General features: G+C 37.1%; 1 protein-coding gene across 1 annotated transcript; it reads left to right on the top strand.

Annotated features, from left to right (window-relative positions):
* The first annotated feature begins 1,041 nt into the window (after positions 1–1,041).
* Positions 1,042–21,063, top strand: LOC118999092 (alpha-fetoprotein). The gene is made up of 15 exons (XM_037063431.1): positions 1,042–1,210; positions 2,023–2,074; positions 3,207–3,342; positions 5,329–5,540; positions 6,657–6,789; positions 8,073–8,170; positions 10,941–11,070; positions 12,876–13,090; positions 15,148–15,280; positions 15,832–15,929; positions 16,498–16,636; positions 18,180–18,403; positions 19,497–19,629; positions 20,541–20,595; positions 20,961–21,063. The coding sequence occupies exons 1-14, from the start codon at positions 1,126–1,128 to the stop codon at positions 20,583–20,585; spliced, it is 1,833 nt and encodes a 610-aa protein (XP_036919326.1). The 5' UTR covers positions 1,042–1,125; the 3' UTR covers positions 20,586–20,595; positions 20,961–21,063.
* The last annotated feature ends 4,438 nt before the right edge of the window (positions 21,064–25,501 follow it).

Here is a 25,501-nt window from a genome sequence, read left to right as displayed (position 1 = left end):
TTCTGGGAGTTGGCCTGCAGGGAACCAGCCTGCAACCCAGGCATGTGTCCTGACTGGGAATTGAACCGAGATCCTCTGGTTCACAGGCCCGCGCTCAATTCACTGAGCTACACCAGCCAGGGCTTGATTTATTTTTTAAATAGTAACTATAGAATAGTGAATCACCTGTGAAGCTTTAGAAAATACTAACGCATAGGTCCCAACTCCCAAAGATTCTGATTTAGTTTGCCTGGGGTGCAGTGTAGGCACTGGGAATTTTAAACATCCCTCTAGGGAATTTAATGTGTAGCCAAGACTGAGAACCCTCACAGGTAGGGAAGCCATGAGCTGAATTCCTAGAATCAGGTGGCATTTTTCAAGTGCTCTTTATTGAGTAGTAACTTGATCATGTTGAGTTGCTAAGTGAACAGTACAGCTGATCTACTTCAAAGTTTGGCATACATGCAGAAGTATTTTGTAACAAATAAAACTATTATAGGACTTGGTTCACCAGGGTTTGCGCTCTAACTTTTCTATGTTAAGCCATACCCAGCATACTAAATACTTAAAAAAGGAACTTATGGACCTACAAATCCAGTGAAATGGATTTTTGAGCTAAACAACAACGTAATAATCAAGCAATGGCTTCTTCAGCAAAAGCCTGAGTTGGTCAATGTGTCCACAGCGTGGTGCGTGGTGAGCACATGGTTGATACTTTTAAATGAATTCATGTATTCAGTTAAATTTCATACAAACTGCTCTCTTTTCTTTAGAGCCTCATTAACTTTTTTATTTGAACAGAAGTAATTATTGTACAGTTTAGGGAAAATCATGTCTTTGAATACTCTGTAATTTGAGGGGAATATTTGTTATGCTTGCAACGTGTCACATTTGTTACAATTTGCAAGTTTTTTTCTTTTTCCACCCCAAAGAGGCCTGTGTCCTTGAACATTAAATACAAATAATCCCTCTGTTGTTAATTATTGGCAAGTTGTCCATTTCAACCTAAGGAAATAAAGTAACAGATATACCAGTAAAAGATTACTGGTTAACAAACATTGCTTGAGAAGGGTATAAAAGAATTTCAGCACGATTTTCAGTATTCTTTCCGGACCTTTGCCAACAACAGCAAAATAACTAATAATCATGAAGTGGGCGGTATCAATTTTTCTAATTTTCCTACTAAATACCACTGAATCCAGGACAATGCATGACAATGCATATGGAATAGGTAAGACTTTCGCATTTTATTTTTTGTCTTCTCTCTATATCAAAATTCTTAAATTTACATTTATTCCTTTGTCTTGATTTATTTATCACAATTAACTCTCCCACACAGGGAAAAATATTCAATTAGTGAATATTTTTCAACACATGATAAACTTTTAACTTTACAAGATGTTTACAAAATCATGGAAGTGGTTAACATTATGACTGGTTTGTATTCTTCATGTTGAATTATTTTTTGTATAGAATTTATTTAATAGATATATATGATATATGCATATATATCTCACATATATGACATATATGTGTATATTATGTATATTAGACTGTAATCTTGGTTCTGTTACACACAAACACCCCCTCGGAAGGGTGAAATAAGTAATATAAGTAACATCTTTATTCTTTACTTTAGAAAAAAATGGGTCATTATTTGACTGAAGAAGAAACAGTGGAGCTGGGATACAAATGGGAAGAAACTGTGGTATACACATGTTCAAAAGGATGACTAGAATCAGTACTTTTACCCATTTGATTTCCAAGCCCATTGGAGCATCAAAGTACAGGAGAGAAACAAACCATCTGAAAACATAAAATCTGGATTTTAGAGCTCTGTACTGTAAATTATTCTCAGCTTTAGTTCTTAGTTTTCTCAAGTACAAAATTAAGGTGTTTAGATAGATGATCCTTAATATCTTCTCATTTCTAACATTGCATACTTCTAACTTAAATACATTTACATGTGATAACTTTCCAATGATTACTTTCCAAGTTGTAAATGAAACCATTGTTCCTCATGAAGTTCATTTTGCTTTCCAGACTCTGTGTTGGACTCCTCCCAATGCTCTGCGGAGGTGAATTTAGTTGACCTGTAAGTTGGGTTTGTATAAATTCATTTTAGACATGCAGAGCGATGGTGATTTTAGTTAAGTAATTAAATGAAACTGGGTAACCCTATGAATTTATAAAGTATAAAAGCAAACTGGGCAATGTCCAGAAAAGTTATTTGTATTCAATATCGAGCTGATATTGAAGAGGTTGAGCTGTTTGCCTGTGCCTTAGATGTTAACCTCTAGATTCCTTGCAACTCCATGAAACAAACCAAATCAGGTGTTAGAAGCTGAAGTTTAGTATCTGATCAGTGACAACCAAAAATAATTCAGAAATTCTTCTCCATATCAATAAGATGGCATTGCAGTATTCTCTATCCTGAATACTATGTAAATACTTGCAACAAAAAAGAAGAGGTAAAATATTCAATTTTATGTTATTTATAGAGGGTGTATTGTTCTTTTTAAAAAAGATTTTATTTATTTTTATAGAGGGGAAGGGAGGGAGAGAGGGAGAGAAACATCAGTGTGTGGTTGCCTCTTGAGCACCTCCATTCGGGGACCTGGCTCGCAACCCAGGCATGTGCCCTGACTGGGAATTGAACCGGAGACCTCTTGGTTCACAGTCCTGTGCTCCATCCACTGAGCCACACCAGCCAGGGCTGTTCTTTTGAATATTATGTTTCCATTCCACACTTCTAATAATGAATTTAAAGGTGTGTATTGCTCCTACTGTTTGTACAGGGAAACTTGCTGAAGCAATGCTTTGGGTCAATCTATGAGCACTGCAGTCTTGGATCAAACCTTGATTAGGCTAAGTAATGACAAGCAGAGGTCTGATGACTAATTCTTTGCTTAAATTTAAAAGAATATCTATAAAGAACACAGATACCCTCAATTATGGTTGCATTGCGAAAAGGGGGAACCACTCTTATGGGATATTCACTTACTTTGATTTTTAACAGATATATGTAGATTTATGGGTAAAGGGGACAAGAAGAACACCGATATTTTTCTTGGATATCTGGAACTTAATTTCTCATGAATTTTTAGTAAAGATCACCTCCTAAACAGGTCACAACGTAACAAAAAAAACACACAAAGAAAACCTAAACTTGAGAAAAACAAGCTTTATATGCTGCTCCTTAAGCATTCATTGTATTTTTATTTCAGAGCTACCGTATTTTTTGCCCAGTTTGTTCAAGAAGCCACTTATCAGGAAGTAAATAAAATGGCAAGAGATGTGTTCATGACTATAATGGAGAAACCCTCTGGCAATAAGCAGACTTCGGGGTGTCTGGAGAACCAGGTGAGAGCGTCATCCTCATCCTCATCATGATAATAATGATAATAATGTGATATCTGATGAAAATTTAAGAGGCAGAAGAGAAAATTCATGGATAACATGAGAACTAAATTTAAATGTTTAATGTTGTCTGAAAGAGGCATTAGATTAATTCTGAATTGCTAACGAGGGTAGAAGAGAAAACAATGAGTGCCCATTACAAAGAAACAATATAAGCATGATGACTAAGGGCTACGGTTCTGAAATAAGAGTGTCTGGGTGACCACAGGTGTATTTCTTAACTTCTTTGAGCTTTAGTTTCCTTATTTATGAAATAAGGAATAATCATAGCTTCCACTTCAGGGTTGTCATGGAAAATGATATGATAATAGTACTAGAAATTAATTTTTATTAAGCACACAGTGACAAGCATTGTTCTAGAGTGTTACATATAGTTTGATGATCACCATAGTTTACTGCATACAGCATAGATAGCACTGAAAAATCAGAACAGATACCTAGTGAGCCAAGAGACCCTGGCCGGGGCTTTTTGGCAGAATATCAGCTTTGTGTACACATACAAACTTATTAAATCTTTATGATAATCCAAATAATAGATGCTAACCTTTCAGTGGAGGAAGGCGAGTCACAGAGAAGTGAAGTAACTCGCCTAACGGATTCCAGACCCGTTATATTGAAACGAGGCCACGTGCTCCAGAAATAACACCTTGGAGGCTTCATCGCACTAAGCTCACACTACAGTGGAGGTGAAGTGCGTAACACATAGGCTTGCCGGATTTAGCAAACAATCAAAAACAAAACCTGAAGCTCATTTAAATTTGAATTTCAGATGAACAATAAGTACTTTTTCTAGCGTAAGGATATTTTAATGTAGAAGGTCAATAAATAATAGTTGTTGTTGCTTTAGCTCAGTATAGAAATGAACTGTATAATAATTAGAGTTATCCGATTATGGAACAAACTGCCGAGGGAATCCTTTGGTGTGATGGGTTGATGAAGTGGACGAAAGATAATGTGTCTGGAGTATTGTAGGCGAGATGCCCTTTTGAAGTATTTTCCAACCATGAATTTGATGATTGAATAAAAATCCCTGTTTTGCATTTCTATTTTTTGGCATATCCTAACAATCTTCTAAAGATGTGTATACATTAAACTATACATATTCCATATTTGCAACTTTACCTCAGAGGAGAAGTTCAGGTAATTTTAGATTGGTGATTTATTTCTTATAAACTTAAAGTCATGGTTTTTATGTAGATTAGGAACTGGAAGTCTTACTCAAGATATCCACGATTCTCTAAAGATTAGCAGTGATTAAAGCTAAATTAAAATTTTCCTGAGATGAATGGAACACAGCATTCCTCACAGTCATTCTGCAGAATATTGGTGTCATCATGACTTTGGTAAAATTTAGGCAATAAAGGAAGGTTTCAAATACTTAAAAGGTACCTTTTCAAACATTTTAGCTAAATCTGTGATCATGATCCACAAAAATATTTGATGTTATTTTTTATTTAGTTATTTTTACTTTTATCTAAAAATAATATCCAATTTTAGATCAATGTCTCGTCATAAAAGTCCCATGTGGAATGAGTACCTCTGCCTGAAAATGGACTTAGAATAAAAAGGAGAGAATACACTTGTTCCCGGGCCAGATTTTTGGTAATAAAAAATAAAATAAATAAAGTACTTCATATTTCTTGGGAGAAGGAAACAAAATACTGCATGGCCTTCTTTCTTTTTAAAATAAAAATTGTGTTTAGTAATCATGTATACTACTTAAGATTGGAAACAAAAATTCCATTTCCCAAAAGGCACTGAGAAAAGCTATTTCATCTGGTTAAAACCAAATATGTTGGACTTTGTATGGGGAATTATTTTCTTACTCTAAAGTCCTGATGTTGAATATCAGAAAAGTTTTAGTGTGTTTTACAGGTTTTTTAAAAGTAAAGTTAGTTGTCTTTCATTAAAAACAAATCTTTCCGATAGCTCTCTGCCTTTCTGGAGGAAATTTGCCATGAGAAGGACATTTCTGAAAAGCACGGACTTGCACACTGCTGCAGCCAAGTTGAAGAGGAAAGACATAAATGTTTCCTAGCGCACAAAAAGGCCTCCCCAACCTCCATCCCTCCTTTCCAACTTCCAGAACCTGTCACCAGTTGCAAAGAATATGAAGAAAACAGGGAGACGTTCATGAACCGGTAAGGATCCAAGTTAGTTAGAAGTGAGATTAAAACCCCAGACAGGGAGCAGTACCAAGCAGAATCTAGTATTTCTGCAAATTACAGATGTACCTCAAACATGGAGAAGTAGAAATAATGTTTGGCATTTGATCTCCTGAAGTCCTGAGTTAGGAAATTCGGCGAGCAACTCGAAGTGTACCTTCGTTTCAACAACCTGCCAGAGAGGTGCGGTAGAGACCACACCGGGCCTGCCAGGGCTCCTGTAGCCTCTTGCGATACACCTTAATTTCCCTTCACATCTCTCAATTTGAGTTTGCCCAAGGATGTATTAGTACCCCGCAAAATGACTCCCTATGGAGCCGAATATTTTCTTGTGTGTTGAACAAATTTCCTGGAAACAAAAAAGTGTTAGTGATCCAGGGATGTTTAAGGTACACAAACAGGCCTAATGTTGTGTGTGCACTTAGGATGTTCCAAGAACGTAAGTGCTTGGAGCATATGGTCAGATGAAGGCTCACAGTGATCTGAGGTCTCCTTGTCCTCTTCCTCTTTATTCTTCTTTCTCTTTCCATTTTGCAGATGAGGAGATTGAAGTTTAGGAGGTTAGGACGAGTGGGTGGGGGCACACGGCCAGTACGTCCCCAAGCTGGGTTTGGACCCACGTTCTCTATTAAGAGTGTCTGTATTGAACTCTCAGTCTCCTGTGGCTCCTATGTTGCTGTGTAAACTAGAAGATGTGGGAACCTGCCCTTAGACTGTCTCTGCTCTGGAGACTGCCAAGATGGATTATTCCATTCAGTGCTGATGAGGGAAAAAGATAAATCTACCATTCTGTTTCACTTAGTGGTGGTCTGAGGTTGCTGACCCTGGAAACATGTCTGAGTAGGCTTATTAAAAGGGCACTTTAAGAAGAACCATAGGCAGCATCCCTGCCTATTTTGCTTTGGAATTAGAGCACGGTATCAGTTGTCAGATTTCTTTCCCCTGGGGATTTTTAGGAAAAATTTTTCATAGCATATGGGAAAAATACAATGGCTTTGTGATTCTTTAAACCCATCCCAGAGTCCAGTTCCAAGCAGTAGCAGTCTTATTTTATGTGCTTGTAAACCTTATCAGTTCTATTTCATTTCACAGATACATCTATGAGATAGCAAGGAGGCATCCCTTCCTGTATGCACCTATACTTCTTTCTTTGGCTGCCCACTATGACCAAATAATTCCCCACTGTTGCAAAGCTGAAAATGCAGTTGAATGCTTCCAAACGAAGGTATCATATTTGTGTGGATATCTGAAGCAGGACTTTCATCTGTCTATGGCTCATTAAAACCGAACCAAGTTAAAAATGGAAATATGCTTTGTGTGTGGAATATCATTTCCAGAATAGAGCATATTTCAGTATTCTGAAACTCTTGGGCTGAACAACCTGGATTTGCTTTTTTAATTCACTTATTCATTCAGCCAAAATTATTTTATTATTAAGGAAATGAGTCTAGAGGGAATAAAGAAAAATAAGTATAGAGGTGATAAATGAAAGAGGAGAGAAGGAGGTGAAAGAAGGAAGTCAAAGAAGACGGAGTGGGAGAACAGGAGGAACAGAAGAAAAGAGGAAACAGTGAAGGGAAAAACTATGATAAATGCTTTGTACTCACTATTTCTTTTTTTGTTCAATAAGTATTTTTATTTTTTTTATTTTTATCTTTTTTAAATTAATATTTGAATACTTTATTCGCTATTCTTTTAATCCTTTAAACAAATTTGAGGTGTATGTATAGTTGACTCTTGAGCAATATCAACTCCTATAACTTCAAAATCTGTGTATAATTTTGACTCCCTCCAAAATTTAACAACCTTGGTATCCATGGAAGATGGGCTCCAGGACCGCCCCCCGCCCCCAGGATACCAAAATATATGAATGCTCAGGTTCCTTATGTTAAATGGCATAGATCAATGAATATAATCAGCCCTCCATATCTGCAAACTCCTAACCACAGATCAAAAATAACATAGGTGTTTATTGACAAAATCTACATATAAGTGACCCTGCACAGTTCACACTAATCTTATTCAAAGCTCAATGATATTATTGTCATTTAATGATCAAGAGAACTTAGGTTTAGAGAAGTGAATGGCTTTAGGTTCAGAGAGCTAGAATAATATCCACAATTAATTACTTGCCACCAGAACCCCTACGACAAAAATTTTTGAAGAATTATTACTATTCCCAGAATGTCAGGCTGTTATACAATCTTTTTTTGTGACTGAGCAGACATTTAATAAGTTATCAGTCTTCAATATGTCTTATAGTTGTTTATTATCTCAAATATAAAAATTATAAGGTATTTTTAAAAATCTGTCTGGCATAGATGCATATAAACCAACATAAAAGAATGAATAAATGAATACAGTTCTACAAAAATGTATTGCATCCATAATTTTTAGTAAAACCTTTATAGATTTTCATATTTTACCCAAATCTGTTGTTTCTAGAGTTATCAGAGCCTATAAAAGAAAATATGTGCTTTCTTCATGCCTCGTTTGTTTGGGTTGCAGGCAGCATCAATTTCAAAGGAATTACGAGAAAGCAGCTTGTTAAATCAGCATGTATGTGCAATAATGAGAAATTTTGGACCCCGAACCTTCAGAGCCATGTAAGTTCAAGTTCTATCTAGGGGAGAAGGTGAGGTCTGCAGAACCACCATTTTGCAATCTAAGTCCACTTTATCTTGGTCACTGGTATAGCAAACAAAGTTTCCTTTGGGGAGAGCTAATGTGATTAAGAATCAGGAAACCTTAGGATTGCAAGGAAGCTAACAGATCACTCTGCTGTTTCACATTTATTAACCTGGGTGAAAACAATACTTAGAGAGGACTTCTGACATTTATACTGTTGTAAGTTCCTGGCCTGCAATCACGTCATACCTCATACTATGAACCTATGTTTTCCTGGATTCTCTTCAAAATAGATTAGTCTTCACTGATGTGTCATTTAATATTTTTGGCATAAGAAGTATTTAATATTAATTCAGCTTCCCAGTCTGCTGTGAAGTCCATTATGTCAATTGTTCCTTCCTATGAAAATGTTTACTTAAGTCAATAATATAGAATCTAGTGTTGAGATGAAAAAATGGTCATGTTTGAAGAACTAGGATGTATTCTCCTAGCTGGTGAAAGCAATGCAGTTAATTGAAGTTTGTTTTCTTGTGCCAGCTGCTAAAAAGCTCAAAGGTAAGTTTGGAATTTTCCAATGGACCAAATTTACTCTTACACTTACTATAATTGCCTTCTCTCATTTTTCTTGATTGCTTTTTTTCTATCAATCTACCATCTGTCTATATCTATCTATCTATCTGTCTGTCTATCTATACATCCTACCTCTATTTCATATCCTATCTATATTGTTACAATAAAGAAGAATATAATATAAACCCAGTTAAATCATCTAGTCCAATTTCTTCACTTTTATGTGTGAATAACCTGAAGGCCAGAGAGATTAAAGTACTTTACCCAAGACCACAATGCTGGACATCAGAAGCAAATTTTTCTAGGTCCTTCTCATGACTTATTTTCATTATACCTATTTTTCTACTGTGTCAGTGATCTCAAATTGTTTATATCCTGACAATGAGACATTGAAGTCACATATTAAAATCAGAGTACCAGCGGTTTAGGTGTGCTATTTGATATGACAGCCACATGTAGCGTCTGAGCATTTGAAAGGCCACTGGTACAAACAGGGAACTATGCTCTCAGTATAAAATATACACCGGATTTCAAAGACTTATTATGAAGAAGAGAATGCAACAGATTAATTAATTGCATTAATTAATTAGTATTAATTAATATTTAAGAGAATTAATGGATTAATGTGCATTAATAGATTTTAGATGGATACATTTTAATTACTATGTTGATTACATATGTTAATACAAATTAATATGTTGATTACATATTAATAGATTTGTAATAGATTTTATGTTGATTGCATATTAAAATTATGTATGTATTTTAAATTTTGTTTTTCAATTATAGTTTGCACTCAATATTACCTTGTATTAGTTTTAGGTGTACAGCATAGTGGTTACTCAATTGCATACTCTCCAAAGTGTTCCCCAGATATTTCACATACCCACCTGGCACAATACATAGTTATTACCATACTATCGACCATAATCCCTAGGCCGCACTTCACATCCCCATGACTATTCTGTACCTACCAATTTGAACTTCTTAACCCCTCCACCTTTTTTACCCCACCCCCCAACCCACTCCCATCCTGCAACTATCAGTCTGTTTTTGTGTTAAAATAATATTTTTAAATTATATATTTGATATGTGCTGTTAAAATATATTATTAAAGTTAATTTAACCTGTTTTATTTTACTTTTGAATGCAACTACTACAAAATTTTAAATTATATAATGGTCAAAATACTCTTCAAAATTTAGGATGAAATATTTCTAGTACAGCCAAACATCTGAGCTGCCAGCCGAAGAGCATTAGTTATGTGCATTCCCATTTTACTTCTCCCTTTATTTGTGTGTCAAGGGACACAGTGGAGGCCTAGGTTACAGTTTTTAGTCATGGAGTTAGGTCCAGGCGGACTGAATTTTTTTCTTGGAAGAGGCCAGACTTATGTTTTACCTTCTCGGTCTATTAGAAACTTAAAGATTGATTCATGAACTGGTTTATTTAAATTCATCTTAGTAGTAAATATAAATTAGATATTATTATAATGACTTTATTATCTGATATCTGTAAGTGGTTTAAGTTAAGTGTTGTGAAGAAAATCCATCTTCATCAGTAAAGCAACACAAGCTGCTTCAGGGGGTAGGAGTTCCACACAGACGTCTCCTCAATTTGGTGAGCTGCGTGGAAGGAACGAGAATTGTTTCCTTACTTCCTTTCTGGGCCACACTGCGTGTCTTGGCGTCACCACACATCTGAATGCTTAGTCTGCCCCACTTTCTTGACCCATTTCATTTACTTTCACATATGTACCCCTTCCTGTATTCTCAGAAGTATTTTTCCCTCCCAAGTAAAAAATGATTATCATTTAATTTTCCATTTCCTGATTGTTTATCCTTTTCAATTTTTTTCATCCCACTCACTATTCAGGTCTAAGTGCTCAGCATCACTGGTGAATAGCAAAAAGTGCTTTCACCACAAATCACAGGAAGGGCTTTCGGTAAAGATAAATCCCCTCCAAACCATTTGTGGGGCCGGGTCATCATTTATAGAGCCACTGCTTAGAGAGATCAGGCTGCAATCTACAAGACTCATAACGCTTTTCCTTTCTATTTAAACATCAAGAACATTTCAGGTCTTTGTGTTTGGGGCTGCAGCTCTGTTACTACTCTGTAATGTCATTTCATTCTGATAGATACTACAATTAATTTCTAACTCTTTTTCCCCTTCTAGAACCATTACCAAAGTGAGTCAAAAGTTTCCCAAAGCTAACTTCACTGAAATCCAGAAACTGGTCCTGGATTCGGCTCACACCCACGAGGAGTGTTGCAGAGGAGACGTGCTGGAGTGTCTGCAGGATGGGGTGAAGAGTCTCGCCTCCTAAAAAAGAGATGTTTCCACTCCTTCTTCTTTCTTTTGCTCTCATGCTAAATGGGAGAACCCTTTTTGACCTGAGTTGGTCATAGATTATGGCAACAAGCTGACTTAGTGAAGTTACAGACTTCATGCTAGCGAAAAAACTCTTCTGCAGACCCCGCCTTTCACTTCAGGGATGTTCTCCCCTTGTGGCCCCAGCGCCCAGTCATGCTCACTTCTAAGGGAGAGGGTAACCTCTCAGAAGGCCTTCACATCGGAATTCTGGGGCTGACTCTTCAGTTTTAGTGTCTTGTTTTTATCTATTGGTAGATAGATAAATGTACAGTAAATAATTCCTATGCAGTAACCTCTGTGAAGTACATTCACTATTAAGGCACAAGCTGACCCAAGGCATTTATAGGCTAATAGCTGAGATAAGCCTGGTGACATCCTTGGGGTGAGGGACTGTCTTTCACTTACTGTTCTCGCCATTGGCTGCCAGCACCATGCCTGGCACCTGAGAGGCGCTTTATTGTATATTCATGTAGTTAGCCTATGAGTACAACAAACTAACACAGGACACAGCAAAAATAACACACAAAACTATTCTAAAAGGTAAAGCTAGCCTTCCCAAGGAGAGGTGCAAATAAAGGGTTATAGGAGGATTAAAAACCAAAACCGAACCATCCAAACGACAGAAGCACAACTGAAGCAGTGTGGCGCTGGTCTATTTTGACCAACCCTATGCTTCTAGATACTGTACGAGAGGCCCGTCTCTTCCCCAATTACTACATCTCTGGTCTGCACGATACACCTTCTTCTCCAAGGAGGCTTAGACATGGCTTCCAGAAGGTTGAAAGTGAGATAGTGTTCGTTTCAGGGGCATTTAGCTGAGACAGTCTTCGAAGTCAGCGAGAAGCCAAGGCTGCGGGGAGGCCGGAGGGCGATGGTCTCGGAGCCCCTGGAGAGATAGTGGTGCAGCAGTTGGAGAAGATGAGCTGAGAGGAGGCTACCGCACAGACAGATTTTCTCATTTCATTTATTTGTCCTTTTAGAAGTATTTACCTGCATATTAGGGGCACTGATAAACACTATTTTTGTCTTTCCTTGAGGTCAGTTTTTTTTAGTTTTAATTGATAATTTTATTAATTTGCATAATCATTTAAAAATTAATTTTTCAATTTTTGGAGCTCATAACCACTTTTTCTTTTAAAGTGGAAACCAATTTCCACATAGTATTGATTTTAATGAATGAATAATGAGTTTTAAGTGTCCTTGCTGAGAATGCACAAATGTTCAGTCCTGGCACAGGACTGTGTAAATACTTTCTGGCCACTTAACGCGCGCTGTCACTTTATTATCTATGGACTGCCCTCTGGAGGTCATAGTGAGTCACTGCAGATTGTCTAAAGATGGAGCCGTTTGCTCTCCATGTTACAGCACCACCAGCAAATATCTAGTAGCAAATTTCAATGTTAATAGAAAGATATACATAAATGTGCCTGTACTTTTTTGAGGAGTACATTTCTCTCTTGTTTCTAAGAGCTTCCTATGAAAAGAAATGAGTAGGTTTTAGCCTACACCTATCCAAAGAAATTAACCACACAGGGGTAGGCAGAGAGGAGGAAAGGCAAACTAGAGAAAGCCTCAAGATAGGTGACAAGGTGGAATGTCTTCTCTCCTTCCTGTTTCACCCTTCCCTTTTCTCTTTTCCTCCCTTCTCCTTTTCCTTCTTTCCGTCCTAAAACTGGTCCTAAGGCCCTACATTAATAATAAACCTTAAAATTTTGTGTTTTATTTTTCCCCCTACAGGAAAAAATTATGTCCTACGTATGTTCTCAACAAGATATTCTGTCAAGCAAAATAGCAGACTGCTGCAAATTACCCATGCTTGAACTTGGTCAGTGCATGATTCATGCAGAAAACGATGACACACCTGAAGACTTATCTCCAACTCTAAACAGGTTTTTAGGGGAGAGAGACTTCAACCAATTTTCTTCAAAGGAAAAAGATCTCTTTATGGCGAGGTAAGCACACACTGTAAATGTATGTTCACACAAGTAAAGGTTATGTAGCTGACAGTTTTGGATGGTTGAAATAGGGATAGAAGCCTACGTTTTTTGAGCACCGTCGGAGAGAATAGTGCTAGAGTGTCCTAAACTAATATATACACAACAGATAACTAGGGAATAAAGAATGAGATCTATTATGAACTGGCTTGTTTTGGGCTGCATTTTATTTTGCATGAATTTCTCTGGAATTTGAAGCATTGTCAGCCCTGTATGGGTTACTCATATGAAGATCACTATTGAACTTGCACATAGGATGTGAATATATTTGTAATAATAAGGGTTCATGATTAAGAATGTGATTTTTCACTGTGCATGTTTTAAAAATTCCTCCCCCCAATATAACTTGATAGACAGTGCTGGTTAAAAAGGGCTTTTATTGGGAAAGTTTATTTGCTATGTATTGAATTCATGTTTTGTTTTTGTAAGAAAATAAAAAGGTGTTTAGAGACATTTGCAGTGTAGTAGTTTGTTGTAATGTAATTGAGATGACATGTTGTCATTCCGTTTGCCTTTAAAGGAAGCAGTCAGTCAATACATTTACCTTTACTGTGTAGTGTGTATCTGGACGTCTGTGGACACTATTAGAGGAAGAATTTGTGCAGCTCTTACAAAATTATACTTAATGATCTCCAAGGGTCTTTCTAAATTTAAGAGTCTGCTTGTAATGTAGTAATGAAAATAATGACCCAATTTTCTCTTGAATGTTCCTTGAGGATATTAGTTTATTGTTACATTGAATTTAGATACCCACACATTGTTCGCACAGCTAAATAAAAGTATGCAAATAAGAACAAAGTCAAGATTTAAGAACCCATATTGACAATTTATTGCTGGCAGAACTAACATCCTCTTTCTATAACCTTGGAATACAATTAGTAAATTCAAGAATTATCTTTAAATGTATACATCCATAGCCCTGCACAGCTTATTCTTTATGTAGTAGAAGCAGTTCTTCAATTGGAAAGGCTCTTTGCAGTAGAAATTTTCTCAGCTGAGAATGATCTTTCTCCAGATACTAGTGTGGCTCCTTTCACCTGGGTTTCTGGTCCAAAAGAGCCACCCAGAAAGAATTTCCTTGACCACACACTCTACCTGAGGTGTCACCCCTTTCTTTCTCTTCTAACTTTATTTGTCTTCATTTATTTAGCACTATTGAAAATTAGATCACCTACTTCTTATTTATTCATTTCTGCCTCCCTGTCATGTATGTTTTTAAAAAAAAATCCTCCCCTGAAAAGGTGCTTATTGATTTTAAAGAGAGGGGAAAGGAATGGGAGAGAGGGAGAGAAACATCAGTGTGAGAGAAAAACATCAACAGGTTGCCTCTCTCAAGTGCCCCTAGTGGGGGTTTGAGCTCACAACCGAAGCATGTGCCCAGACCAGGAATGAAACCCACTACCTTCCAGTTTATGGGATGATGCTCCAACCAACCGAGTCACACTGGCCAGGTTTATAATGTATGTTTTGGAGAGGTTAGGCATTTTTATCTCATACATTATTAAAAATTTGCTTAAAGAATGCTTGCATAGAGTCAGCACTGGAAAATTATTTGTTGAATAAATGAATGCAAAACTCAGAATTATAAAGCCAAAATGAAGGATGCAGAAAAAGACAAGATGCACCATTTTAAAACAACTTGAGGGGCCCTGGTTGGGGTAGCTCAGTGGATTGAGCGTGGGCCTGTGAACCACACGATCGCGGTTCGAGTCCCAGTCAGGGCACGTGCCTGGGTTGTGGGCCAGTTCCCAGCAGGGGACTCATGAGAGGCAACCATACATTGATGTTTCTCTCCTTCTCTCCTTCCTTTCCTCTCTAAAGATAAATAAATAAAATCTTAAAAAAAACAATTTGAGGGATTTTAGTTTGTACTAATAGTTTTGTCAGGTATAAAGTTGAAATCATATTTGATTTCCAGGGTTATTTATTTGGATTTTAACTTCTGCTTACTATATAACAAAGGAAGGATTTTTTCTCTTAATTCTAATAACATGATTTTTTCACACTTATTTCAGATTTACTTATGAATATTCAAGAAGACATACTAAATTTGCTGTCCCAGTAATTCTAAGAGTTGCTAAAGGCTATCAGGAGTTACTGGAGAAATGTTCTCAGTCTCAAAACACTCTCGAATGCCAGGACAAAGGGGTAAATTGCTCTAGCTTTTTAAGCAGAATCTGAAATACTGGGTTGATGTCATCTATTAAAATATGCTGTTAGCTTATTGCTTGAAAGTATCTAGTTATTAACTAATAGTTAGCTTGTTGTATTTGTTTACTAGTCTCTAGCTATTAAGTAGTTATTAATGTAATTGTCAATAACTATTGGCTTACTTTAGAAATAAAAATGATTCTCAAAATTTCTTTGAAACAGAGATTAAAAACAATACTCATTTTTAACAGTTTAAGAAAGGCAAACTTTTGTATAGAAAGAACCGTAATCCTTACCCCAAAGTTTGAATTCTGTCATCAAATTGCTTGATGATTCACAAAGTTTTAAACTTAATCTTTCCAGAGTCCATTTGTTTTCATTCTTACAATTCAAACTTTGCCATCTTTAATATTTAAAAAGTTCTCCTAAAATGGCTGTCTCTAAGATTGGTATCATCATAGAATAACGTATTACTGGGCAAATTTTACATACAAAGTTATGCGTCTAAGAAGAGAAAGAACTGTGTGTAATAATGCTTGCATTGTCAGGAAGAAGAATTGGAGAAATATATCCAGGAGAGCCAAGCGCTGGCGAAGCGAAGCTGTGGTCTCTTCCAGAAGCTAGGAGAATATTACTTACAAAATGCGTATGTCTTATGAAGCAGTATTTTTAGTAATTTAAAACTAGGAACCCGTGAGGGAAATATACATCCACACTAGTCACCATAGCTACTCTAATTTCAGCTCTCCTTTCAGATCGGCAGTGGGTGCAAAGTGATCACCCAATTTCCCCTGAGAAGGCAGTCTTCCCATTCCCCTGGTTCAGGAGGCAACAAGAATGGCCTGTGAAGTGTGATCTGTGTCACCAGCTTTGAGTTCCCCCGAATCGTGCAAATTTTTGCAGGAAAGATATTCATTTTGCCATAGTTTGTCCTAGTTAAAACACCAAAAGATCAAAGTTAAAAATCAATGAAGCTTCTGACAGTGGGAATAGGAGTCAGCCTTCTGCCCAGCATTTGTCTTCCTACTGTGGTATGTTGGTGTAAGGGGAATATAAGGAGTGGTAGAGTAATCGCCTCTCAAAAGTTGGTCCAAATACCACGTGGGTGATTAAAGGGGTCTGTGTCTTCTGATACCAAAAGAGGGTCTTTGAGAAGAAGCGAGTGCAAAAACTCATGAACGACTCAGCAAGATGTGGTGGGAAATGCCTTGCAGGTTTCTTGTTGCTTACACAAAGAAGGCCCCTCAGCTGAGTGCGCCCGAGCTGCTGGCCTACACCAGGAAAATGGCCATCGCAGCAGCCACGTGCTGCCAGCTCAGTGAGGAGAAACAGTTGGCCTGTGGTGAGGGCGCGGTGAGTGTCTCATCTCATCCTGTCTTGTTTGAAATGGCCTCGTTGTTCCCACTGAGGGAAAATGGCAAAAGCCACTGTGGAGGTGACTTACAGTTAGTCAGCCAGTTACAGTTGGAGGGGGTGTGAAAATTCAGCTCTGAATAGTCAGATGTGGCCAGGCTCCCTGCCCTTCTGGGACAGCTGGTGGGAGTGGGGACAGTTTGCTCTGCAGTGTCTGAGCAAACTAGATGTAAAGGGAGGGGAGAATGCCCGACACATCAGTCAAGTCACGGTTTTCTTTTCTTGTCCACTAAATACTTATTGTAATGTTTAAAAGAAAAGATAAACTTCATCTTTGATGGATTAAAATTAGTCATACCTATATTTTTACTCTTTGTAGTAAAAATACAAGGGTATTCTTATGATCTTAGGAACAATTTATTCTCTTCAGTAGGATATAGGGTACAAAATAGGGTAAGTCCCATGTTCTTGATAGTGAAATGACTCATGTCACTAGTGCCCTATGATTATGTTTTTTTTTCCATTATTTTTTTCCTTAAAGTCACAACTGTGACCAAAATTGTATACAAAAGTTTCCCTTTTCCTCTTTTTGATGGTGGGGAATGATTTGCTAGTTAGTCTTCAGGTCTTGAAACTTCTCACCAGAGCTTAGAAGGAAAAGGAGAATTTCCTGTGATTAAGCATCGTCTTTGTCATTTATTGAATTCTACCCTGTTGGGAGGCGGCAGAGATGCAGGATGCTGTGATGGCTCGGGAGTGCGTTCAGGAGGGCTCCCGTCTGCGACCCCTTCCCACTTTCAACACGCGTTAGTTATGTCACTGGGGAAGCTAGCTACCTCACTGAGCTGGAACTTTCTCATCTGTCATTTGAAAACAAAAATTGTGCCACGCACATAAGATGGCTGTCCAAGGTAATGTGCCCAAGTCACTTAAGGCTCACCTAACACGCAGTGTGCACACAAAATGTGTTGGCTCTTATTACAAGTTATTAGTAGGAATAACTTGAAATGTAACTAAGAAATATCTTCAAAGTGTGGAAGAAAGGATGATTCTACATGGGAAAACCTAAAGACACACACACAGGTACATGCACATGCCCTATTTCTTTTCAATTAGGAATGACTACATTTGTGCTATTCTTACCTTCAAAAAGTGATTCTCTGGAGCCCCAAAATAAAGTAGAAAACTCAACCAGATAAACATGGAAAATGGAAGCCCTGTATTGATTTCCTAGGTCAAGGCAGAGATTTTTTTTTGCCCTTTGAAAGTGTATCTTGAGTAGCTGACACAAATAGCTGAAGGGACTGTCTTCAGCATCACCTGTGGGCCATCTGTCACCAAATGCTGAGGTTCATCCTGAGCAAATGGGCAAGCAAGAGTCTATAATGTAGCAACACATGATGCTACAAAACAGCAACTTTTCTTGTAATATTAAAAATTACCATACATTAAAAATCATTGTAACAAATTTCTGGAAACCAAAATCAATTTTATGGCTAATGCCCCATCCCCTTGTTCCCCCTCCCCTCATTCTCCTAACTAGGCTGACCTTATTATTGGACAACTATGCATCAGGCACGAAGAGACTCCTATAAACCCTGCTGTCGGCCAGTGCTGCACTTCTTCGTATGCCAACAGGAGGCCGTGCTTCAGCAGCTTGGTGGTGGATGAAACATATGTTCCCCCACCATTCTCTGACGACAAGTTCATCTTCCACAAGGATCTGTGCCAAGCTCAGGGTGTAGCCCTGCAAACAATGAAGCAACAGTAAGAAATTGTTATTTGCTAACATGGAGAAGAGTGACTATACCATATAGCAGTTGCTATTTCTGTACTGCACTCCCATGAGGACATTATTATTCCAAAGCACTTAAAGCGGCTTTCAAAATGGTTTTCTCTCAGTACCTTCACAGCCTCACTGGGATGTAGGCCTGGGAAAATTTAGTAAGGCAGACAATTTCTTGTTTGTAAAAACAGTCTCCATTGTAAGTTTTGTGGTAGTGTTATTTTGAGATCGAGAAAAATAAGAAGTCTGTTTTGGAAAATTGGAATATACCTTTGCAGTGCCTCTGGGTACTTTCATTCCAAAATACTTCTGAATTGTTTTTCACATTGTTTACCTTTTGAAGAGAATAACCATAATGTTTGATTTAACCATGAAGTATGAGTGTTAAGACATAAAATGCACATTTCAATTTGTGGGAGGCATTCTGTAATGGCGATGGTAATGCAAGGTGATGAAACTGATGGTGTCCTGTGCATTTTAATCCTCTCTTGCTTTGTGAATGGTCTTCCTTCATTTTGGAAAATGTGTTTTTCCCTTTTTTTCTCTGTTAAAATCTGGGACATGTTACAAGGTACAGTAAAAATATTGCCTCCTCTGGCAAGCCTTTCTTATTATTCTATCTGACATTAATTTCAGCATGAAAGTGTTGCTAAATGAATAGATCAGAGAATTAGTATTGCCAGTGCTCAGTAGGGGTGTCGTCATTATGGATGGCAGGTGTTGGGAAAGCCTTTGAATATGGATAAGACAATTTAGAAGAGAGAATTGGAAAGGATATTCTAAATAAGTAAGGAAAAGACTGCATGTCACCAGGTATAAGTGTGGTAGGACTGTGAAACAGTGTTTCCTCTATAATGGGCACAAGTGCAGACCAGGGGAACACTTGGCGTGTTTCTAACCTGCCCTTTCTGATGGAAGTATTAGACAAGGTGTATAAGCTAAGTCATAAGATTATGGGTTGATGGAGAGAGGGTTTATGATGAGGGTTGCTAAGGCTCTGAAAATTCTCTACTGGGAAGGCTTAAGAAAAGTATCATTGCATAACAGACTTCCCTTGTGTTTTGTTTTAAATAGGTTTCTCATTAACCTTGTGAAGCAAAAGCCACAAATAACAGAGGAACAACTTGAAGCCGTCATTGCAGATTTCTCTGGTCTACTGGAAAAGTGCTGCCAAGGTCAAGAACAGGAAGTCTGCTTTGCAGAAGAGGTATGTGTAGCTCATTTTCAGACTCAAAATACTTGGTACAAAATTTTCTACAATGAATAATGAAAAGGACACCCCCTTAATCTATAACTTTAAAATAATGCCAGAGGGATTTAAATTTGATTTAGAAATAGAAACAATTTTCTCACCAAATAGTAGAAAGAAGTAAAATTGAAAAAATATTAATCAAATTAGTAATTTTGATTTATCTCTTAGAAAAAAACAATAAAGTGAATATATAATTAATTGATGATAATTTAGATAGTTTCTGACCTAAAATTTGTCAGTTCAGTTAGATGGATTAAAAGAATTTATTAGCAAATGAATTGTGCAAATAGGATACTAGAGGAATATTTATAGAAAATATATCTGAACTCATTTGGAAACATGCCTTTGAATATCAAGAGAAGAGTAATTAGGAGCTATCTTAATTTAATTACTTAGCAATTTTAGCTGAATTTGTAATTGGCTACATTTTGTAAGCCTTTAGTTTATATTACTAAATGTATTTAAATATAGCATCACTATATTTTAAAAGTATATTCTATAACAGCCATTTCTCCAATTTCATATTACAAAAGTTTGAATATTTTATATAAATTACAGAGATATGTAATAGTTATAAATGTTTAGTTTTCCCATAGATAATATAATTAAATGTGTCTGAGTGTAAGCACCTATCAGTATGTGGCTGTGCTTCAGACATTGGTATAAGCAAACAAAATCTACTGTTTGTTTCTCTCTCTGGCTTCCACTGCCCCAGCTCACTGGCATCAGACACGTGTATCTTGGTTTTTAGCTGGGTTAACCTATAAACATGTGAATTCACCTTTGGATAGTGGGAAATTAATTGTCTGTCTGGCACAGTCATCCAGTTCTTTATCTGAGGGGTCTTATTTGTTCTTAATTTGCAGGGTCCAAAACTAATTTCAAAAACTCGGGCTGCTTTGGGAGTTTAAACTACTGCAGGTAACAAAAAATTTCAGACAAGGCTAAATAATGTTGAGTTTCTCCCAAATATTTATCTATAGTGAAATGCATCCTAAGAACTGCCATTAAATGCTTTTCTAAAAAATAAGTGCAATTCAATATAAATTTTTATTTTAAAGATGCTGAAACAAAATTATGACAATAGTGTTAAATTAATGACTCACCTAACTCAAAGGCTTCAAAGAAAGCCATGAGAAGAATTTCCTATTTATCTAATATTTCTCTGATACAAAAATAATAAACACATTACCTTCTGCATCTAGTATTTAACTGTGCTCAACTTATTTATTTAACCTATTTAATTAATTTATGTAGTACTTAATATATTTTTGTTCATATTACAGGGTGAAGAGAAGATAAAATATGTCTTTGGGGTTTGGTGTGAACTTTTAAATTCTAAATGATTTTAGTACTTTTTACGAATTAGTGAAATGATGAAGACTTTTATGTGAGATTTCTTTATCATAGAAATAAAATATCCTCAAATATTCCTTGTTTCTACTTGCTTATTTATGAAAATCTAAAGGTAATTTCTATAGTTTTGTATACCATTGTCTAAAACAGATTCCAGTCAAAAAAGCATTAAGTATTGGTTATGGTAAGAGATTAAATCCAGCCAAGGATGGATTTATAATACTAAGGTCTAGAGTGCTTGGTGAACTAAAAAATTGTTCCTAGGTTAAGCACGGTGTGGTGCTGCTAGGACACATCTTCCATTAAATAACCACTTACACATGCTAATAGATAAGCTGGAGAAGAGAAAAGGAATTATGCTTTTATAGAATCCATCCAGAATGACTCTACTCCAAGTTTAGCCTCTTTTTTCCTCATTCATGTTCAGTTCTCTATTCACTGACATTTGGAAACCTATAGTTAATGCACTAGAGGTTGTTTTCATTGAATATAATTTTCATCAATGAATTCTTTATTCCACAAATGTTTATTTATTGAGTACTCACTGGATACCGGGTGCTGTTCTCGGTGCAACCGTTGTCCTCCTGTTGCTTCACCAGAGAAGGAAGCAGCTAATAGCAATGCAAGAAGATTATGGCTATTATAGAAATGTGACAAGTTGTTGAATCAAAGGATGGCTGAGACCATCCTTTGGGGAAAATCTCACACTGAGAGATTGTCAGTTAAGAAGAATCTTAGAGTGGGCATTTATGAATTCAAGTAAGAGAGACGGTCCAATTCTTGAAAGAGTGAAATAGCCTATGACAAAACATGGCCCGTGGTTTGCAGGGCAGGTTGAGCAGAAGATCACAGATATGGAAGCTATGTGGGACTGAGCCAGATTCTCATGGACTTTATTCCAAAAGGTTTGGACCATATCTTAAAGGTAACAGGGGACCAAAGTGATATTTAATTAGTAATGATCTTTCAGAAAGATATTTGTGAGATATGGAAGATGGAGAGCAGAGGTAGAGGAAAGAGCACAGAGGGCCAAGGTCACAAAATCGTGAAAAAAGGTCATTCTACCAGTAGGGAGGCTGTTCATTGTATTCATTTTGAATAAATATCTAAAAATTGCATTTCTACTCTGGCCTCTCCTCTAGGAGGAAACAGTTACTCCACAGCAATGCAGAAAGCTTTCAGTTCTCACTCAGTTGCTCTGGACCTTACAGTCTGTTGCAAAATCTCTAGACTTCATCTGATTTTGCTCTAATTCCAAAAGGTATTAATTTAGAGGTCACAAGAAGATAAAATAGAATTCAATATGAAAGCATTAAACAAGAAAAATAAGTTTTCTGTTAAGAGAAAAGTTCAATGAAGATAAAATGGTTAGAAAAATTTATGAGCCAAATGATGTTTCATTGAAATATATAAAGAATAAAATGATTGGAAACACAAGGACCAATGACATCAATACAATGTGAAATTGGAGATTTTAAATGGTTTTTACTTCTTTGAAATAACAAGTTAGCCAGAGAAATAAAGTTTCATGATAACCTCTGGTCAAGGTTGCCAGTGAGTCCCATGCCTCAAAAATCCAATTTCTGTCCTCACTTTGCTTATTGCTTTCAGTAGAATGTGACACAGTTGGTCACTCTCTTTCCCTTGCAACATTTTTCTACTTGGCTTTTGGATTTTTTCCATCTTATGGCTGCATCCCCTGGGTCTTCTTTGCTGCAATTTCTGCAACTCTTTAACCTCTAAATATCGAGTGTCTTTGAGAAGCCTTCCCTGAATCTAAACTTGCTCTCTATGTGACCTCACCTAGATTGGTTCAGTAACACCAGCCAGATGTGGATGACACCTCTTTATATCCCCAGCCTGGATTTCTTTCTTAATTTCCAGGCTCATATGTCAGCTTCCTTCCTCACATCTCCATTTTGATAATATAGAAATAACTCAAACTTAGCACATTCCAAACTGAATTCTGCCCTGTCCCAAACTTGTGTTTCCCTCTGACTTGTCAATTCTAGTTTCTCAAGCCACAAGTCTTAGAATCATATGGTTCTTCTCTTCCATATCACCCCTATGAGCAAAGACTGTTGGCTCTATCTTCAAAGTATATCCAGAATTTAACTTTCTCAATACCTATAACATAAGCCCTAATCGTACCGCACATGGATGATTTGAATAGCTTCTTAATTGGTGTCCTTTCATGTACCTTTGCCCCATCCCTAGCTCTGGTCTCAACATACTATTTGAAGTGATTCTTTACATTTAAATACATTATGCCTGCAGCCAAAAATTTATGAGAAGGTTGAGATTCAGGGGCATAACAATAAAATAACTAGGAAATACCACCAAAAATAAAGGTGTTTCATTAACAAGACTAAGATCACCCACACTCTCACCTTCTCAACTACTATATATGGCTGTGAAAGCTGGACAGTAAAGAGGGATGATATAAAAAAATGATTCATTTGAAAGAGGGTGTTGGAGGAGAGCTTTATGGATACCCTGGACCACCAGAAAGATAGACAACTGGGTCTTAAAACCAATTAAACTTGAAACATCATTAGAGGCAAAAATGACAAAATTGAAGCTGTCTTACATCGAGCACATCATGCGAAGGTATGGTTCTTGGGAAAAGACAATAATGTTGGGGAAACAGAAGGCAACAGGAAAGAGGAGAACCAAGGATAGAATGAGTGCTTCCACAAAGGCAGCCATAGGCATGGGTCTACCAGGGTTGAGCAGAGCTGTTGAGCTCAGGGCCTTGTGGAATCAATCAGTCATTCATAGGGTCACCAGGACTTGGACCTCACGCCCTAGCACATCACACACACACACACACACACACACACACACACATTATGCCACTTTTTCACTTAAAACCTATTGTGGCTTCCCATCTAACTCAGAGTAAAATGTAAAGTCTGTCCAATACTCCTCCACGATAGTCCCTTTCTGCCCTCTTCTCTTTCAACTTTTTCAGGCTAGTGGCCTCCTTGCTGTTTTTCAAGTTACCAATTAATTTCCTGCTCAGAGTTTTGGGTTTGTGATTCTTCTTTCTTGGAGAACTGCCTTCAGATATGCATGGGGCTCACTCCATCATCTCCTCACACTTCTACTCATTATCATCTGCTTGAGACTTCCTTCACTGTTTCATCTTCTAAAAGGCACACTGAGGAGAGGAGGAAGCGTGGGTCTACAAATTAACATTAAAAAAGAGAAAATACATTTCTCCTCCATGAGAAGGTGAAAGATCTGGTGCCTGTGTGTCTGTGTGTTTCTGCGACTGACTAGGGTAACTGGCCTTAAAGGGGATGAAGAGGTGGGAGGGAGATGGGATGGAACCTGTGCTCCTGTCTGCACACTGCTTCGCAAAGGAGACCGTCCCTTCCTTCACCCACCGCTGCTGTGAAACATCAAGCAGAAGCAGTGGCCCGGATTGCTTGGTGTCCACAGGGTTACGTTATCTGTTTTTTTCTGGAGTGAGCTTTGGTAGTTTCTGTCTTTCAAGGCATTTGTTCATTTCATCTAAGTCATAAAATTTATTGGCAAGATATTTTTCACGATATCCCCTTGTTACTATCTAATGTCTCTGGTGATGTCACGTCTCTCGTTCCTGATGTTTGTAAACTAAAAACCCCTATGGAGGTGACAAACAGTAGGGAAAAGGGAGCACAGAGCAGCCGCCGTTAGAAATGAACTCTCCTAAAATGCCCCCTGCCCCGCTCACCCCTCCCAATTGTGAATTATCATAAAAAGAATTTGTCTCCCCAAAAGAGAGTTATGTGAGATTCCAGAGAATTGCTTGATAGCATGGAATTAAATTTGTAATAAATAATAGTGAGGTCTCTGACTATCCCAAAATATTCATGAAGTAAATCACTCGTTTCTAAAGAACTCATGAATCAAAGGAGCAAAAAGAGCATTTAAAAATATCTTGAACTGAATGAAAATGAAAACATCAGCGTTTTTGGGATGCCACTAAAACAAGGAGGATCTCAAACCAATGAACTCAGCTTCCACCTTAAGAAACTAAAAAAAAAAGTAACCATAGAAAGGAAATAATAAAGATAAAAGTAGAAACTAATAAAAGAGAAAATAGAAAAAGTAATAGATAAAAATCAATGAAACAGAATGCTTGCTCTTTGAGTTTAATACTATTGATAAACCTCTAGCTAGACTTATCAATGTTTTTTAGGAAAAAAGACAAAAGACAAATGACCAGTATTAGGAGTGAGAGAGGTGACATCAAGCAAATACCAGTATAAATATGTTCCTATTATACCATTCCATCTTTATCACACATATTACAAATGTTGTTCAATACTTTGCTTTCTTCACTTAAAAAATAATCTTGATAATCACTCAGTATTAGCATAAGTTTTTCCTAAATTAAAAAAAAACAACTTCGTAGAATTTCTTCGTGTGGATATGCTAGTTTATTAACCAGCCTTCTACTAATGGACATTTGGATTATTTC

Source organism: Sturnira hondurensis, unplaced genomic scaffold, assembly GCF_014824575.4.
Source record: "Sturnira hondurensis isolate 20B ecotype Veracruz unplaced genomic scaffold, ASM1482457v3 Scaffold0014584, whole genome shotgun sequence".
NCBI classification, from domain to species: Eukaryota; Metazoa; Chordata; class Mammalia; order Chiroptera; family Phyllostomidae; genus Sturnira; species Sturnira hondurensis.
Note: the sequence above shows the minus strand (reverse complement) of the source record. Positions and strands in the feature narration are given on the sequence as shown.

Excerpts from the sequence above, each read along its gene's own strand:
- LOC118999092 (XM_037063431.1), top strand. The coding sequence starts at position 1,126 with ATGAAGTGGGCGGTATCAATTTTTCTAATTTTCCTACTAAATACCACT. Across the intron at positions 15,281-15,831 it reads TCGAATGCCAGGACAAAGGG|GAAGAAGAATTGGAGAAATA; the intron begins GTAAATTGCTCT and ends TTGCATTGTCAG. Across the intron at positions 15,930-16,497 it reads GAATATTACTTACAAAATGC|GTTTCTTGTTGCTTACACAA; the intron begins GTATGTCTTATG and ends AATGCCTTGCAG.